This window comes from Schistocerca cancellata, chromosome 7 (assembly GCF_023864275.1).
Source record: "Schistocerca cancellata isolate TAMUIC-IGC-003103 chromosome 7, iqSchCanc2.1, whole genome shotgun sequence".
NCBI lineage: Eukaryota > Metazoa > Arthropoda > Insecta > Orthoptera > Acrididae > Schistocerca > Schistocerca cancellata.
Genome location: NC_064632.1, coordinates 38,627,279 through 38,647,518, shown reverse-complemented (window position 1 = coordinate 38,647,518; position 20,240 = coordinate 38,627,279). Strand labels below are relative to the sequence as shown.

The 20,240-nt window shown below is 43.1% G+C and overlaps 1 protein-coding gene across 1 annotated transcript in view; it reads right to left on the bottom strand.

Annotated features, from left to right (window-relative positions):
- LOC126092634 (gamma-aminobutyric acid type B receptor subunit 2) overlaps positions 1-20,240 on the bottom strand; it is a gene marked incomplete at its 5' end in the record, with an annotated part of 461,219 nt that overhangs the window by 220,747 nt on the left and 220,232 nt on the right. The window contains one exon of the mRNA XM_049908357.1: positions 14,406-14,627. Coding sequence (XP_049764314.1) covers positions 14,406-14,627 — 222 coding nt within the window. The remainder of the gene's footprint in view (positions 1-14,405; positions 14,628-20,240) is intronic.

The following is a 20,240-nucleotide window of genomic DNA, read 5'->3' as shown; positions in this document are numbered from 1 at the left end:
CGATTCTACTAATGCCGATATACACAACTGGCCATTACAATTGCTACTCCATGAAGATGACGTGCTACAGATGCGAAATTTAACCGACACGAAGTAGATTCTGTGATGTGCAAATGATTTGCTACTCAGAGCATTCACACAAGGTTGGCGCCGGTGGCGACACCTACAACGTGCTGACATGAGGAAAGTTTCCAACAGATTTCTCATACACAAACAGCAGTTGACTGGCGTTGCCTGGTGAAACGTTGTTGTGATGCCTCGTGTAAGGAGGAGAAATGCGTACCGTCACGTTTACGACTTTGATAAATGTCGGATTGTAGCCTATCGCGATTGCGGTTCATCGTATCGCGACATTGCAGCTCGCGTTGGTCGAAATCCATGGACTGTTAGCAGAATATGGAATCTGTGGGTTCAGGAGAGTAATACGAAACGCCGTGCTGGATCCCAACGGCCTCGTATCACTAGCAGTCGAGATGACAGGCATCTTATCCGCATGGCTGTAACGGATCGTGCAGCCACGTCTCGATGCCTGAGTCAACAGGTGGGGACGTTTGCAAGGCAACAACCATCTGCACGAACAGTTCGACGACGTTTGCAGAAGCATGGACTATCAGCTCGGAGACCATGGCTGCCGTTAACCTTGACGCTGCATCACAGACAGGAGCGCCTGCGGTGGTGTACTCGACGACGAAACTGGGTGGACGAATGGCAAAACGTCATTTTTTCAGATGAATCCAGGTTCTGTTTACAGCATCATGATGGTCGCATCCGTGTTTGGCGACATCGCGGTGAACGCACATTGGAAGCGTGTATTCGTCATCGCCATACTGGCGTATCACCCGGCGTGGTGGTATGGGGTGCCACTGGTTACACGTCTCAGTCACCTCTTGTTCGCATTGACGGCACTTCGAACAGTAGACGTTACATTTCAGATGTGTTGCGACCCGTGCCTCTACCCTTCATTCGATCCCTGCGAAACCCTACATTTCAGCAGGATAATGCACGACCGCTTATTGCAGGTCCTGTACCGGCCTTTCTGGATACAGAAAATGTTCAACTGCTGCCCTGGCCAGCACATTCTCCAGATCTCTTACTAACTGAATACGGCTGGTCAATGTTGGCCGAGCAACTGGCTCGTCACAATACGCCAGTCACTACTCTTGATGAACTGTGGTATCGTGTTGAAGCTGCATGGGCAGCTGTACCTGTACACGCCATCCAAGCTCTGTTTGACTTAATGCCCAGACGTATCAAGGCCGTTATGGCGGCCGGAGGTGGTTGTTCTGGGTACTGATTTCTCAGGATCTATGCACCCAAATTGGGTGAAAAAGTAATCACATGTCAGTTCTAGTGTAATATATTTGTCCACTGAATATCCGTTTATCATCTGCATTTCTTCTTGGTGTAGCAATTTTAATGGCCAGTCGTGTACATTCCGAGTAAGGACCACGAAGATAAGATTCGAGAAATTAGAGCTCATAAGGAGGCATGTAGACAGTTGTTTTTCCCTCGCTCTATTTGCGAGCGGAACTGGATAGGAGATGACTAGTAGTGGTACAGGGTACCCTCTGCCACGCACCGTATGGTGGCTTGCGGAGTATCGATGTAGATATAGATGTAGCAATCAGTGCTGGACAGCTTGAATTAGCGGGATTTTGCAACATGAGTACTTAACGAAAATCCGTAGCAGGAAAGGTATCTATGGGTCATTTACTCGTAGATATACGGAGAAGATGTCTACAAATAAGACTATGTATTTCTCATCTTCGTTATCAATTTATTGTATAACTTCAGTATAAAAGACTAATAAAATTAGTAAAATGGTTAGTAACATAAGCAAATTTTATTCTTACAATTACGATTTTTGTGTGGAGAAAGAAGTGTGTGTTGCAGTAACAAGGATCCTTCAACACTGACTGTAAACTGTAAAACGTTGAAGATTTTTGTATAAAATCCCCTAACAGCGTAAATCTCAATACTTATGTTACTCTGATGACAATGTGTCTTCATCCTATCTTGTTATAAGGTACTGCACTGATTTAATTAATTGATCTGAAGATAGTGAATTGCTTACTCGAAAATAGTAAACAATGACTGTTAAAATATTGTTTTCTGGAGTTCTAAAAGAATTGTATAGGAAAAACATTTTAACGTTTAACATTTTCATAGATCACGTGTCTCCAACCTGGCCACATTAGACTATGATATATTGTGAAGTAGACATAAAAATATATACGTTGACAGTGACACACAAGTATTTTACTCACCAAAGCGTAATTATCAAAACTAAAATTAGAATTTCGAATTTTTATGATGTGTCGGTGTATCTAAAGTAGAAGAAAGTGGGCAAATATAAGATATTCTGCACGAAATTCACTGAGTAATTTTCTACCAGTGAAACACCTAAATAAAACTTTTGCAAAACAGCATCATACGAAGTACTATCTAAAATAATTGGCAATTGGCAAGCTAACCATTATATCTAGGTGTTGTTACATTTCCAAGCTGCTTGGCATATCACATATTTGTGAGGGTTTTTTTTTTGCCTTTTAATGCATCTCGTATGCTATTACTTCAGAGATGAGGATGATAATATTTCCGATGATGAGGGAGGACTTCCCTTAATTTTTCTTGTCAGCGGCCTGACATCCATTGGATCGGTAGTGGGCAGTGAAGCTACAAGCCGCAAGAGATTGAATATTAAGAAGGGCCTCCTGCCCCTTGGGAAGGAGAACTGATGTTGGGTTACTGATTGCAGGGGACGAGGAACTCGGTAAGGAGATGGACGACAATCCATATGGCTGGAACGAAATTTCTAAAGAGTGAACTAAACGGGGTGGTGGGGCGGGGGGTCAGGAAGGGGGGCGGGATGGGAAAGGAGGTCGGCTTGACAGGAAAATGATGCACGAATCGTGGAATACCAGTTACGTTCGGTGGAGAAGTAATCTACTGTGAAGAGTCTGAAAGAAGAAATAACACATCTTCTTAATGACATAGACTATACACAAATAATGTAACTCCATGAAAAAGAGAGAAATTAACGGTATGAATGAAAACCATCTAACATGCAAAAAATGTATGATGAACATAATGCTGTCTCAAGTCAATTTATTCACGACCGGTTTCTGTCATAAGTATTTTCACAGTGTTGTGCAGATAAAATCAACACAACATAGAGAACTTTGAAATCGCAATATAATTTACATGGAAAATAGTAAATGAAAATTTTAAATACTTACAAAACATATCTTTTACAAAGGAAAGAGCCCATTTCATTCATGATTCTCAAACATGATATGAAGGACATTTCATCAGTAAGACTTACTGAAGAAAAATGACGGAAATATTTACTATCAGCCATGACGTAAAATCTGGTTCTGGTTCCACATCATTGTACGCTACACTCATACGGGATATAAACCTTGTTTCTCTTGGTTCCTCTTATCGTCAGGTTTGTACTTAGACAAGACATTTGTGCCATGTTTGTTATATTATCTTCACGATCTTTTCTGTACAGTCTAACTGTTACATGCAGGGACATAAAAACATATATACTTCACCATTTAGTTTTTACACTGCGTGAATCATTGTTTTATTCTTTGACAAGATTTTAATATAATGTGATATTACGTAGGCTTAAATGCAAAAGTATTTTTTATTTTAATAGATGTGGCTGACACTATTTTCCAGTGATTTTTGTTGAGTAATTCTTATTGTCGTTATGGCATAAAAAATTTTATTTTTAAAAATTATTTTTATTGTACTTCTTTAAGCTTATAAAAATTGCATAAAGAAGCTGTACAGAATTACAATCTTTGTTCGATCAATACCTCATTTTCCAACTGTTCTATACCATTCTGTTATAATGTGACGTTGTACTTCACTTTAATCTTAGTGTGTCTTAGGTATATGATCTTTGGCTTAGCTTTGCGATCTCCTAGATCGCACTTATAACCTGGGCTATCAATGTTTCAACTTCTTGTTGTTTGCGTTTGGCTGTATTGCTCTTTTGGTCCTTACGTTTTTCAAGTCATTCAATGTCTTTCATGTCATGTCTGAAAAGCACAAATGCGAAGGGATTCTTTGAAGTATATGTAGCCTGTGTCCCTCCGAAAGTTTATTAGAATATCGTGCAAAAAATGAAAACTGGAAATAAATCAGTCAAGAACTATTCGAAATTTTTGTTATCAATCTTACTACTTTTTTGTTTTATATACATTTAAAAAGTGTGGGTTTTGTCCGTCAGAGCTTTTGTTGGAGTGTTGTGTCTAAAAAGTAAATCGGTAAAAAACATTTCGAGAATTTCGGCCACAACATTTCCCTTTATGCACTAGATACATGTTTATACACCACATATTTGTATATTTAAAAGAAAATGTGTAACGTACGTCCGTCCCAACGTTTATTAGATTATCGTGTAAGAATATGAAATATATAGATCAAGAGGTTTACAAGTTTTTTGATAACAACATTAAACTATGACCTGTCTTTACATGGTAGTAGAGATTATAAACATTTGACATATCAGTAGATTATTCCCGGTGGCAATCTCTTTACCATGACGCGCAAATTCGAGTGTCTCATGTGACAATCACATTGTTCCTCCTACTGATGATACTGCGTGAGACACTTTTGCACAAAGCAATATGACAATAGTAGTTTCTTTCTTTTCCTTGCCAAATTCCGCGCACCTTTTTCTTGTTTTAACCTTCAGCTGGTTGATAGTCCTCCAACAGTCACCACAGATTTGTACGCAGCGCTTAGGCGTCTAATAGTTCTCTTTCCTTTGACAATTGCGTTTTTCTTTCCTAATTTAATCATTTCCTCTGTAAGTGGTATAAGAAAATCAATCGACGGCATTGTTTTCGTGGCGAGACGTCTAGTGAGCAGATGGTTAACAATAAAACTTGACGACAGCGCAACCTATAGATGCAATCTATAACAACCAGAATTCTGCAAACCATCAGCAGGCTTCGTTTCACCCGTGCGTCATTGTAGCATATTCCCACTGATACTTTAATAACCTACAGTGGCACATATACGTCCCAGCGGTAGGTAAAAGGTTAAACTATGGAAGTACAGCGATCAAAATAAATGTTGCACAGAGCTTTAATATCAGTACTGGACAAAATAGGAAACAACACTGGCTTTCTTCTGTCACGTACACAAATAAAAGCTTAAAAATATAGAACAGCAAAATAAATCTTTACCTAAGATTTAATTCCAAACCTTATTGTTTCTTCTCACTTTCATCTTGCATAACACATTATGTATAAACTGTATATGGGCCTCTTCATTCGAGGTCTGAGCTTCATAGAGAGAGGGGCAGCGTTGTTATATACAAGAGTAACTATTTTCTACGTATTGCTCAGTTAGAGAGGAGGCACCTTTAAGTGGGGTTAGGTACACTCCTTACCAGATTGTCCAGATAAGACTTTCGTATATTGTCCCATTCCTCCAGAGGGGCATCCATTATGCTGTGTAGTGGTGCAACAGGGCGATTGAAAGCTTGTCTTCTTAGCATGGCCCATGCATCCTCAAAGCAAATGAGATCTGGAGAATATGCAGGCCACTCTGTCTGTTGGATTCTACGCTACATTAGGAAAATGTTCACAAGTTTGTGACAATGCGGGCATGTACTGTCATCCATCAGCGTGAAACCCGTTCGAATGTGTACACCAACTGGAGCCACTATGAGTGCAAGGATGTCGTCCCGATTCTTCACACCAATCATCCTTCCATCTATTGGCGCAAGGGATGTCACGTGACCATACATGATTGTACCCCAAACTTGACTGAACCACCTTAATAAGTGTGGCCATCTGCAACACAGTTGCAGCGCAAACATTGTCCTAGTTACCTTGTAACGCCGGAAATGCATATCCTCCTATTTCCATCTATTGTACTATAAATTTGTTTTCCTTATTTTTGTTACCTGAATATATAACATTTCTGTGTCTTCGTATATTGTAATTGTTTCACTATTTGTATATATATATTTATGCATTTATGTCGATGTATAGTTGGTTGTTTTGTAAATATTATTTGTATTTTTACGCTGGGTCTTGTCTAGGGAAAACTGCTATCGAACGATTACATCGATAGGTCGTGTGAAGGATCAAAGTGTGTAGGATCTTTGGTAGTGTTAACTCTGTCGCTTGGAGCGCGGGCAGAGAGAGAGTCTGGCTGGAGTAGCGAGTGGAGCAGGTGTGTTGTGAGAAGCTCCCGCGAGTTGCCGCGCTTTCGGGGTTTGGCAGCATGTAATTGCGCTCGACTTGCGATGATAGTTTCTGACGTGGTGTCGCGGACGGGAAGCATTAGCTGGCGCACATCAAGAGCCGGTTTCGCCTGGTGACCGGGTCGAGAAGGAGGCGCGCCAACATCCAGCTTCTGCAACAGCGACGGCCGACAATGAGTGACTGTCGCCACCTCCTCGATCGACGGCTTCAAACCTTCAATCAACCAACAAGGAAGACTGGAAGCACGTAAAGTTTTAGAACTGTATGGCAGACCTCAGCTTTTAAAATTGTTCCATTTGCCTCGCAAAATTACAGCAACTTAGCATGAACCTTTGTTGCTCTTTGTCCCAGTTGCATTACCAAGCAGGGTCCCTTCCTTTTCCGGAATGAACCCGAGTGTCGTTGAGATTCAAACGCCAGCATCATTTTATTTCACTGCTTTAATTTCAAAGTTCAGTTAAGGTATTCATAGCTGGCTACAGTATTTAGATTGCACAAGCACAAATTAAGAGTGCGAGTTTTGTTACCGTATTTTAGCTTACCTGTGACTGCAGCTCAGCTTGGTACGTACTAAATTTTACTATTGTTAATTGTTCAGAATCATTTAATTCAAGTTCAAAGTTAAATCTCTTATTTCTAAATTGCGTAGATTCAAGAAGCTTTTGAAATGATTTTTGAGGTAGTCCAAGACTAACCGTATTTTACTGAATTTCGATGTGCTTCAGAAAGAAAGCTCACTATTAACTTCAGTCACTAAATTAACTTTCGATTTTCCGGTTTTATTAATTCTTTTGCTAAATTAAGTCAGAGTGTAGGAAAATTTATTACTTCTGACAAACTTTCAGTTTTCACACTACACGTGTCAACCTTCAGTTGCCACGCTTCTAGTGCTAATTATATGTGCAATAATCTTTCTTTTTCAGTTACTATAGTAATTGTCCTTAGGACTGGCGACCGTAATTTCCCCCAAATCTCAAATATCTAATTACCGCTAGTTGATTGTTAACGTAACGGCCGCACATTTACTTTCTTTATTAACTTTACCCCTATTTCAAAATTAATTTCCACCAGTTTCATTAGCATTTTTCCTTTTCATTTAGATGTAACCCTTTCCCCTCTCTTTACCGACAAATTAACCTCGGTGACGATTGCTTTTCCCAAATTTCCATTAGGTACACGCGGTTTAATTTTTCTCTGTCATTAAGGTCGATAAGTGAGGGGGAGGTTACAACCTCCACACATGAATATGAGTATTTCTAGCATGGATGCTGATTCAGGCCTCACCAGAAAAGAGCGTTGTGTCCCATTGCTGTCTAGTCCACAAAGAGTGGCTTCGAGCCCATGCAACACGAGTCCCTCCCCGAACCCAATTTAGAGGAAAGGCCTCAAGAGATCTTCTGGCACGTAATCTCTGCTAATGAGGTCCATTTCGTGTCGTTTGTTACGACTCTTGCACCCTTGTAACTGTTAGAACTGCCGTCGTGGACGTGTAGCATTGTGTTGAGGATGTCAGCTTGTTGTTACACGCAGATATCAATGCTGCACACATGTTTTTCTTCCGTGGCCACTTCTGTGACGATCCTCAACTGACCCTGTGTTGCCTCAAGGAATGGCCGCGCGGTTTGAGGCGCCATGTCACGGATTGCGCGGCCCCTCCCGTCGGAGGTTCGAGTCCTCCCTCGAGCATGGGTGTGTGTATTGTTCTTAGTATAAGTTAGTTTAAGTAGAGGGAAAGTCTTGGGACCGATGACCTCAGCAGTTTGGTCCCTTAGGTATTCCCACATATTTGAACATTTTTTTCTGATCCTGTCGCTAGAAACTTGTTCCATTTCCTAGAGACATCACTTTGAAGCGACATTCGCTGACACGTCGACTTGTCTCGTTCCCTGCTAAATTAGAATGACTTTACGGAGTGTCTGATCATACGTTACGAGGACTGGAGTTCGAAAAATCCTGAAGTTCTCGTAATGACACACGTCATGAATACTGCAATGTTTAGAGGTGTCCTGGTTTCCATGGAGTGTACATACTGCCCCCAAACGATAGATACATTGACTGTTTCCTCTAGAATTACGTTACAAACAGTGGTAATAATATCATTACGTATTTCTGGACCAAAATGTTTAATATTAAAGTTTCAGCAATATGCAACATTTTTCGACCTCTGTATTAACCAGCGCTTTGGAATTTGCAGATTCTGTGAACGGTTTTGGGCAGTTTCAACAGAATCTGCTGGCAACAGGCCTTGAGAAACAGCCCACTGACTCAGTCTACGTTAGTACACTGAAGGCTACACACATGACCCTACAGGTTATACTACAATTCGACAGATTAGTGCAAGATTCAGAATTTCAAGAAGAGCCAGGCAAGTTGGTTCCATAAGAATTATTCTCAGCAGCCACAGATGACGATTCCACGTCTTCAGTCGGGAAAACGAAAAGAAAATGTATGATAACAGTGTTTGTCTGATCTATCTCTTGTTCCATGATAACGGTGACCTGTTTTCATGTTATATGGATAAATTTCAGTAACAAATGGCAGCACGAAGAGAGTCTTTCAGTTTCCCAAGGAGAATATAGTCACATGGAGCCAGGTCAGGACTGTAAGGCGGGTGTTTCAGTGTTGTCCATCCGAGTTTTGTCATCGCTTCCATGGTTTTTTGACTGATATGTAGTCGTGCATTGTCGTGCAACATCGAAACATCCTGCTTTTGCCGATGTGGTCGAACACGACTCAGTCGAGCTTGAAGTTTCTTCAGAGTCGTCACATATGCATCAGAATTTATGGTGGTTCCACTTGGCATGGTGTCAAGAAGGAAGAGTTCTTGGGAATCGAAAACCACCGTAGACATAGCTTTCCCAATAGAAGGTGTGGTTTTGATTTTTTTTTTTCTTGGGTGAATTGGCACGATGCCACTCCACTGATTGCCTCTTCGTCTCTGGTGAAAAATGATGGAGCCATGTTTCATCACCTGTCACAACTCTTCCAAGATATTCATCTCCACCATTCTCGTACTGTTCCAAAAGTTCGCTGCATACCGTTTTTCTTGTTTCTTTGTGAGCCACTGTCAACATCCCGGGAACCCACCTGGCACAAACCTTTTTTAACGCCAACACTTTCAGTATTCTGAAAACACTTCCTTCCCCTATCCCAACGTAGCGTGACAATTCGTTCACTGTGATGCGTTTGTCAGCAGTCACCAATTCGTTAACTCTCTGCACATTGTCTGGAGTGTGTGCAGTACGAGGCTTGCCGCTGCGAGGACAATCCTCAATATTGCCGTCCCCGCTTTCATCACGTAACCTGCTTGCCCATCGACTAACTGTACAGCGATCGACAGCAGCATCTCCATACACCTTTTTCAACCTCTCGTGGATGTTTCCCACTGTCTCGTTTTCAGGAATTCTATGACAGCACTTGCTTCTGACGAATGCTTCGACCATAGATACTAGTAGACTGGCCTTGCTGTGCAGAAGCTATAGGGCTGGTGTGGCTACAACATAAACCACGTGACTGTTGGCAAAACGTGGCGCGATTACAAATCAGCGGTCTGCCATCCTATGTTTGTATCGTATTTTCCCCACATTTCTCAACTGACTACCAAACGCTTCCAAGAAAAATTACTTTTTTATTTGCGAAAAATTATGCCAGAACTACATGTAACATAGATTTGTTCACGGTACCATTTACAAAATCTAACAAATACATCGAACGCCACTCTAGTGGGCAGCGGGACGAAATTACCTTAAACTATCAATTAAAATAAAACGTCGTTAAAATTCTTTTAAACAGTAAGAGTGGGCTCGTGTCAAAACTTTAAACATTGGATCCGCCGCATTTTGCGCTCTTGTCACTTTTAAAAGGAAATGGGATATGGGAATTATGTCAACTATAGGTGCCAAAATTGTCGACTTTAGGAGCAGGTCCATTTTAGAGTATCAATTTTAGGTGCAATTCAAAGGTTGAGTTCCCACTATTTTTACAAAAGTTTAAACAATCAGTTAAAAAAAGTAATGTGCTACAGTTCTATTCTAATACAATATTTTACTAACTCGCAGTTATCACACACATTCTGACAACATTCAGTCTCACAGGCATTGGAAGCACACATTTCAGAAGACGAGGCATCATCTAACGAACGCCTTCTAGTGTGTGATTTACGGAGCTTAGGCCTCTTCGATTTCATATGCTCCGGAAAATCAAAAAGTGTCGGTATAGCATCACTACTTAGCCAATTCCCTCCAGTCTTAGCCCTATAAAAACATCAGGATTAAAACTGACAGACACAGTAAATATTAATTATAAATATACATTGTAAATGGATTGAGGCTAAGAAATGAGAGAGGAAGCCGCCTGGTAGAATTTTGCACAGAGCACAACTTAATCATAGCTAACACTTGGTTTAAGAATCATGATAGAAGGTTGTATACATGGAAGAACCCTGGAGATACTAAAAGGTATCAGATAGATTATATAATGGTAAGACAGAGATTTAGGAACCAGGTTTTAAATTGTAAGACATTTCCAGGGGCAGATGTGGACTCTCACCACAATCTATTGGTTATGACCTGTAGATTAAAACTGAAGAAACTGGAAAAAGGTGGGAATTTAAGGAGATGGGACCTGGATAAACTGAAAGAACCAGAGGTTGTACAGAGTTTCAGGGAGAGCATAAGGGAACAATTGACAGGAATGGGGGAAAGAAATACAGTAGAAGAAGAATGGGTAGCTTTGAGGGATGAAGTAGTGAAGGCAGCAGAGGATCAAGTAGGTAAAAAGACGAGGGCTAGTAGAAATCCTTGGGTAACAGAAGAAATATTGAATTTAATTGATGAAAGGAGAAAATATAAAAATGCAGTAAATGAAGCACGCAAAAAGGAATACAAACGTCTCAAAAATGAGATCGACAGGAAGTGCAGAATGGCTAAGCAGGGATGGCTAGAGGACAAATGTAAGGATGTAAAGGCTTATCTCACTAGGGGTAAGATAGATACTGCCTACAGGAAAATTAAAGAGACCTTTGGAGATAAGAGAACGACTTGTATGACCATCAAGAGCTCAGATGGAAACCCAGTTCTAAGCAAAAAGGGAAAGCAGAAAGGTGGAAGGAGTATATAGACGGTCTATACAAGGGTGATGTACTTGAGGACAATATTATGGAAATGGAAGAGGATGTAGATGAAGATGAAATGGGAGATACGATACTGCGTGACGAGTTTGACAGAGCACTGAAAGGCCTGAGTCGAAACAAGGCCCCCGGAGTAGACAACATTCCAGTAGAACTACTGACGGCCTTGGGAGAGCCAGTCCTGACAAAACTCTACCATCTGGTGAGCAAGATGTATGAAACAGGCGAAATACCCTCAGACTTCAAGAAGAATGTAATAATTCCAATCCCAAAGAAAGCAGGTGTTGACAGATGTGAAAATTACCGAACAATCAGTTTAATAAGCCACAGCTGCAAAATACTAACACGAATTCTTTACAGACGAATGGAAAAACTAGTAGAAGCCGACCTCGGGGAAGATCAGTTTGGATTCCGTAGAAATACTGGAACACGTGAGGCAATACTGACTTTACGACTTATCTTAGAAGAAAGATTAAGGAAAGGCAAACCTACGTTTCTAGCATTTGTAGACTTAGAGAAAGCTTTTGACAATGTTGACTGTAATACTCTCTTTCAAATTCTAAAGGTGGCAGGAGTAAAATACAGGGAGCGAAAGGCTATTTACAATTTGTACAGAAAACAGATGGCAGTTATAAGAGTCGAGGGGCATGAGAGGGAAGCAGCGGTTGGGAAGGGAGTGAGACAGGGTTGTAGCCTCTCCCCAATGTTATTCAATCTGTATATTGAGCAAGCAGTAAAGGAAAAAAAAGAAAAATTTGGAGTAGGTATTAAAATCCATGGAGAAGAAATAAAAACTTTGAGGTTCGCCGATGACATTGTAATTCTGTCAGAGACAGCAAAGGACTTGGAAGAGCAGCTGAACGGAATGGATGGTGTCTTGAAGGGAGGATATAAGATGAACATCAACAAAAGCAAAACGAGGATAATGGAATGTAGTCGAATTAAGTCGGGTGATGCTGAGGGTATTAGATTAGGAAATGAGACGCTTAAAGTAGTAAAGGAGTTTTGCTATTTGGGGAGCAAAATAACTGATGATGGTCGAAGTAGAGAGGATATAAAATGTAGACTGGCAATGGCAAGGAAAGCGTTTCTGAAGAAGAGAAATTTGTTAACATCGAGTATAGATTTAAGTGTCAGGAAGTCATTTCTGAAAGTATTTGTATGGAGTGTAGCCATGTATGGAAGTGAAACATGGACGGTAAATAGTTTGGACAAGAAGAGAATAGAAGCTTTTGAAATGTGGTGCTACAGAAGAATGCTGAAGACTAGATGGGTAGATCACGTAACTAATGAGGAAGTATTAAATAGGATTGGGGAGAAGAGAAGTTTGTGGCACAACTTGACCAGAAGAAGGGATCGGTTGGTAGGACATGTTCTGAGGCATCAAGGGATCACCAATTTAGTATTGGAAGGCAGCGTGGAGGGTAAAAATCGCAGGGGGAGACCAAGAGATGAATACACTAAGCAGATTCAGAAGGATGTAGGTTGCAGTAGGTACTGGGAGATGAAGAAGCTTGCACAGGATAGAGTAGCATGGAGAGCTGGATCAAACCAGTCTCAGAACTGAAGACAACAACAACAACAACAACATTGTAAATACTAGCTAACCTATCAAAACACTTCTCCTCGAAGTGCTTCGAGCAAAGGCGCGTATGTGCAGATGGCTTAAAGTTGTTCCGTTTCAGAGCCTGTATCAAAAGCTGCCTTCGGTTTTCATCCTTAGGGAAACTATGAGTAGGAACGAGAAACAGTCATACTTACTTCTGTAACCGAATTATCACAGATACTTTCCAAAATGTAATATGAGTCTGACTTTACAGGCATCACTTTCAACACTTTAATTTACGTGATACTCTATTTCAAGTGTAAAAAATATATAAAAGTCACTTCAGCAGATTTCAATAAACGCATCTGCACTGTCATAGAAACACTTACAAATGAAATGTAATGCCATTTCCCTCGACAAAACGCTGAGCACAGCCATAAGCGCAACACGAAACAGCCATGTTTTGCCAACATTCACGTGACGTCAGCCCAGAGATGTTGGAGCCACGAAAATGACGTCAGGGCCAGTCTGTTAGATTTATGGTCGAAGGACGAACGTCAAGTGTAGCAGACATCTTGAAGACATTCTGTGACGGCGCCACTCTCGGGAACAGGTTGAACTAAGTTTGAAAACAAGCGGGAGGGTAAGTAGGCTGTTTAGGTTCTTATAATGGTAACGCCGCCGCCACATAGCGCTCTCTGTATGAAAATCACTGGCTGTGCTGTGTGCAGTCTGTAGCTAGTTTGCATTGTTGTCTGCCATTGTAGTGTTGGGCAGCGGCAGATGGAATTGAACAGCGCGTAGCGTTGCGCAGTTGGTGGTGAGCCGCCAGCAGTGGTGGATGTGGGGAGAGAAATGGCGGAGTTTTGAAACTTATTATACTGGATATTATGAACTGCTATATATATTATGACTATTAAGGTAAATACATTGTTTGTTCTCTATTAAAATCTTTCATTTGCTAACTATGCCTATCAGTAGTTAGTGCCTTCAATAGTTTGAATCTTTTATTTAGCTGGCAGCAGTGGCGCTCGCTGTATTGCAGTAGTTCGAGCAACGAAGATTTTTGGTGAGGTAAGTGATTTGTGAAACGTATAGGTAAATGTGAGTCAGGGCCATTCCTTTGTAGGGATTTCTGAAAGTCAGATTGCGTTGCGCTAAAAAATATTGTGTGTCAGTTTAAGCACAGTCGTGTATAAATGTTAAAAAGGGGACGTTTCAGACAGGCTGTGACGGCGCCACTCACGGGAACAGGTTGAACTAAGTTTGAAAACAAGCGGGAGGGATGTATCTACACACACTGTAAAACTTTCACACATGCAGAATGAAAAATGTATTTTTACAAAAATAGTGTGCATTCCTTTTGGAGAGACCCTCGTATACAACTTTGAGGTCGGTATTTGTTCTGTACTTTCCGAACAAGTTTTTTTTTTGGCCACTCGGTACTAGGTGCGGTACGTTAGCGATTGCCTATTGCGGGCGGCGAGCTTACCGAGACTCCGAGGAAGCTGAGGCGGCCCATCTGGCGCAGGAACTCCTGGGCCATGTCGCGGCGCGAGTAGTCGAAGTGGCGCACGGTGGTGGCGCCCGCCCAGCGGCGGTGCGCGGCGCGCAGCGTCAGCGCGATGGCCCACACCGCGTCGTACGTCTGCGGCGCGTACGGCGACACGGGCAGCGCGCGCCGCGAGAACTCCTCCACGAAGTGCGCGTTCGTCTGCCGGCAGGCGGACACCACACGCTGGCCGTTAGCCCTTTAACTCGTGCACCTGCGAGGGTGCCTCAAAAAGTGTCTCACACATCAGCGGGAAAGTGCTCCTATCGGAAGACAAAACAATGTGAATATGTTCATGTTTATTTAAGGGGCTCCGGAAAGGCTCATAATCATGAAAAGTTCAATTTTTACTTTTTTGCGTTTTCTGAATCTGCAGACTATTACCTTTTAATAGATATATAATTTATTCAATTCCGAAGACTACAACTACACTCCTGGAAATGGAAAAAAGAACACATTGACACCGGTGTGTCAGACCCACCATACTCCGAACACTACGAGAGGGCTGTACAAGCAATGATCACACGTACGGCACAGCGGACACACCAGGAACCGCGGTGTTGGCCGTCGAATGGCGCTAGCTGCGCAGCATTTGTGCACCGCCAGTTTGCCGTGGCATACGGAGCTCCATCGCAGTCTTTAACACTGGTAGCATGCCGCGACAGCGTGGACGTGAACTGTATGTGCAGTTGACGGACTTTGAGCGAGGGCGTATAGTGGGCATGCGGGAGGCCGGGTGGACGTACCGCCGAATTGCTCAACACGTGGGGCGTGAGGTCTCCACAGTACATCGATGTTGTCGCCAGTGGTCGGCGGAAGGTGCACGTGCCCGTCGACCTGGGACCGGACCGCAGCGACGCACGGATGCACGCCAAGACCGTAGGATCCCACGCAGTGCCGTAGGGGACCGCACCGCCACTCCCCAGCAAATTAGGGACACTGTTGCTCCTGGGGTATCGGCGAGGACCATTCGCAACCGTCTCCATGACGCTGGGCTACGGTCCCGCACACCGTTAGGCCGTCTTCCGCTCACGCCCCAACATCGTGCAGCCCGCCTCCAGTGGTGTCGCGACAGGCGTGAATGGAGGGACGAATGGAGACGTGTCGTCTTCAGCGATGAGAGTCGCTTCTGCCTTGGTGCCAATGATGGTCGTATGCGTGTTTGGCGCCGTGCAGGTGAGCGCCACAATTAGGACTGCATACGACTGAGGCACACAGGTCCAACACCCGGCATCATGGTGTGGGGAGCGATCTCCTACACTGGCCGTACACCACTGGTGATCGTCGAGGGGACACTGAATAGTGCACGGTACATCCAAACCGTCATCGAACCCATCGTTCTACCATTCCTAGACCGGCAAGGGAACTTGCAGAACAATGCACGTCCGCATATATCCCGTGCCACCAACGTGCTCTAGAAGGTGTAAGTCAACTACCCTGGCCAGCAAGATCTCCGGATCTGTCCCCCATTGAGCATGTTTGGGACTGGATGAAGCGTCGTCTCACGCGGTCTGCACGTCCAGCACGAACGCTGGTCCAACTGAGGCGCCAGGTGGAAATGGCATGGCAAGCCGTTCCACAGGACTACATCCAGCATCTCTACGATCGTCTCCATGGGAGAATAGCAGCCTGCATTGCTGCGAAAGGTGGATATACACTGTACTAGTGCCGACATTGTGCATGCTCTGTTGCCTGTGTCTATGTGCCTGTGGTTCTGTCAGTGTGATCATGTGATGTATCTGACCCCAGGAATGTGTCAATAAAGTTTCCCCTTCCTGGGACAATGAATTCACGGTGTTCTTATTTCAATTTGCAGGAGTGTATTTTTAATTTTTTTTTGAAATTTGTTCTACATGGGCGTGACCCACTGTGGCGCTGTTACACTGCTATCAAGTGGTGACAACTGAAGAAAATGGCAGCAAAATCTACGAACACAACATTAGATTTGTTTATTCCTTGCGTTCAGTTGGTAAGGGTGCTACTGCAGGTGCAATTTTCTGTGGCATCATGAATCTTCCAAATCCCCCAACCAAGTTTACGACCTATAGTAAATTAATAGGGTAATTGACAAAATACAGAACTATTATGGAATGGCTATTAGGCAAAATACACAAAGTGTCGACGAAATGATGAAGGCTGTTTGGGCTCTTTTTTTTTTTCATACTTCTTCAACCGATGAAAATCCCCAACATAGCTTGTGTCCCAAAGAAGAAGGCAGTTCGTGTAAATATAACAAAGGATTGCTAACCGGTGAAGTGTACACCCATAAGCATAGTCTGCCTCATGCAATAATGGAGGTGATAAAACCTATTTTCAGAGACTTAGCAGCACCTGAACTGTTGAAAAAGTGTATTCACGGAAAAACTCAAAACCCCAATGAAAGTGTAAATAGTGTTATATGGTCGAAAATCCCCAAGACTGTATTTGTTGGAATAGAAACACTTCACTTTGGTGTGTATGATGCTGTTGCGACTTTCAATGATGGCAACATTGTAAGGTGCAAGGTATTTAGAAATATGGGAATGAAGATAGGTTCTAACATGGTACGAGCGATGCTTGCTTTAGACAAGGAACGCCTTCGGGCTGCAGACAGGGCTGTAAATAGTCTAGAAATACAAGCAAGAGTAAACAGGAGGAGGAACAAGAGGAAGCTGGAGGAGGAGTTTGCAGAGGATGAAGATAATCCATCCTATGGACCTGGAATGCACTAAAAAGTTAATCCAATCTTTGTCGCTCGATTCCCAAAACTTTTATTTTCTCATACTAATTACATGTTTTCTAAGGATCTTCCGAACATATTTGTTTCAAATTTTCAGTAAATGTTACACAGTACCTTCTGCATAATTTAACACAGCCTTTTTCCAAAAACCTGTATATTTTTGAATATATAAGTAAAAAATTGCAAAAGAATGTTGTGAATTTTCATTACAATTGAAAAAAATCATCTTTAATAACTGAACTAAAATTTTGTAAAATCCCTGTGTTAAGTTGTAGCCCATATTCCAATAAATAATCTGTAAAAAGTTCAACTTCCTACCTCAAATACTTTGTGAGGAAAGATGTAATTTATAAGCCTTATTTTAACATTGCAAGTATAGGGCGTTCCGGAGCCCCTTAAGCGGAGTAACAGCTGCTTGCCCGTCCGGTTATCCGTGCGATCTAATGCACGGCTTTCCGGGAGGTGTGGAGTGCCTGGTCCCCGGCACCAATCCGCCCTGAGGCCGCTCTGTGGATGGTTTTTAGGCGGTTTCCCATCTGCCTCGGTGAATGCGGGCTGGTTCCCCTTATTCCGCCTCAGTTACACAATGTCGGCGATTGCCACGTTCTCCACGTACACGTACACCACCATTGCTCTACCACGCAAACATAGGGGTTACACTCGTCTGGTGTGAGACGTTCCCTGCGGGGTCCATCGGGGGCCGAACCGGACAATAACCTTGGGTTCGGTGTGGGGCGGTGTAGGGGTTAAGTGGACTGCGGTAGTCGTTGTGGGGTTGTGGACCACTGCGGCTGCGGCGGGGACGGAGCCAAATACAACAGCTGCTTCATTCTACCTTTTCTACCTTTTCAAAATTTGGGGATGCGAACATATTAGAGCATTTTCAATAAACAACTCACCTCAAATTCCCACAAGCAACCCCAACTGTAACTCACTTACACCCACTAGTCAATCGCTTAAGTCGCTCATACACATCCATTCCCGGTACCCCTTTCTCACTTAGCCATTCAGCCCAACTCATTGTCATTATCTGTTTGTTACTCTCTGTCATTGTCTCTTCTGTCACAGCCACAATCCCCTTCATGTTGCCCTATTACTGCAGTCTACATCTACATCTACATACATACTCCGCAATCCTCCATACGGTGCGTCGCGGAGAGTACCTCGTACCACAACTAGCATCTTCTCTCCCTGTTCCACTCCCAAACAGAACGAGGGAAAAATCACTGCCTATATGCCTCTGTACGAGCCCTAATCTCTCTTATCTTATCTTTGTGGTCTTTCCGCGAAATGTAAGTTGGCGGCAGTAAAATTGTACTGCAGACAGCCTCAAATGCTGGTTCTCTAAATTTCCTCAGTAGCGATTCACGAAAAGAACGCCTCCTTTCCTCTAGAGACTCCCACCCGAGTTCCTGAAGCATTTCCGTAACACTCGCGTGATGATCAAACCTACCATTAACAAATCTAGCAGCCCGCCTCTGAGTTGCTTCTATGTTCTCCCTCAATCCGACCTGATAGGAATCCCAAACGCTCGAGCAGTACTGAAGAGTAGGTCGTATTACTGTTTTATAAGCGGTCTCCTTGACAGATGATCCACATCTTCCCAAAATTCTACCAATGAACCGAAGACGACTATCCTCCTTCCCACAACTACCATTACATGCTTGTCCAACTTCATATCGCTCTGCAATGTTACGCCCAAATATTTATCCGACGTGACTGTGTCAAGCGCTACACAACTAATGGAGTATTCAAACATTACGGGATTCTTTTTCCTATTCATCTCCATTAATTTACATTTATCTGTATTTAGAGTTACAGGGTGTTTCAAAAATGACCGGTATATTTGAAACGGCAATACAAACTAAACGAGCAGCGATAGAAATACACCGTTTGTAGCAATATGCTTGGGACAACAGTAAATTTTCAGGCAGACAAACTTTCGAAATTACAGTAGTTACAATTGTCAACAACAGATGGCGCTGCGGTCTGGGAAACTCTATAGTACGATATTTTCCACATATCCACCATGCGTAGCAATAATATGGAGTAGTCTCTGAATGAAATTACCCGAAACCTTTGACAACGTGTCTGGCGGAATGGCTTCACATGCAGAGGAGATGTACTGCTTCAGCTGTTCAATTGTTTCTGGATTCTGGCGGTACATCTGGTCTTTCAAGTGTCCCCACAGAAAGAAGTCACAGGGGTTCATGTCTGGCGAATAGGGAGGCCAATGCACGCCGCCTCCTGTATGTTTCGGATAGCCCAAAGCAATCACACGATCATCGAAATATTCATTCAGGAAATTAAAGACGTCGGCCGTGCGATGTGGCCGGGCACCATCTTGCATAAACCACGAGGTGTTCGCAGTGTCGTCTAAGGCAGTTTGTACCGCCACAAATTCACGAAGAATGTCCAGATAGCGTGATGCAGTAATCGTTTCGGATCTGAAAAATGGGCCAATGATTCCTTTGGAAGAAATGGCGGCCCAGACCAGTACTTTTTGAGGATGCAGGGACGATGGGACTGCAACATGGGGCTTTTAGGTTCCCCATATGCGCCAGTTCTGTTTATTGACGAAGCTGTGCAGGTAAAAATAAGCTTCGTCAGTAAACCAAATGCTGCCCACATGCATATCGCCGTCATCAATCCTGTGCACTATATCGTTAGCGAATGTCTCTCATGCAGCAATGGTAGTGGCGCTGAGGGGTTGCCGCGTTTGAATTGTGTATGGATAGAGGTGTAAACTCTGGCGCATGAGACGATACATGGACGTTGGCATCATTTGGACCGCAGCTGCAACACGGCGAACGGAAACCCGAGGCCGCTGTCGGATCACCTGCTGCACTAGCTGCGCGTTGCCCTCTGTGGTTGCCGTACGCGGTCGCCCTACCTTTCCAGCACGTTCATCCGTCACGTTCCCAGTCCGTTGAAATTTTTCAAACAGATCCTTTATTGTATCGCTTTTCGGTCCTTTGGTTACATTAAACCTCCGTTGAAAACTTCGTCTTGTTGCAACAACACTGTGTTCTAGGCGGTGGAATTCCAACTCCAGA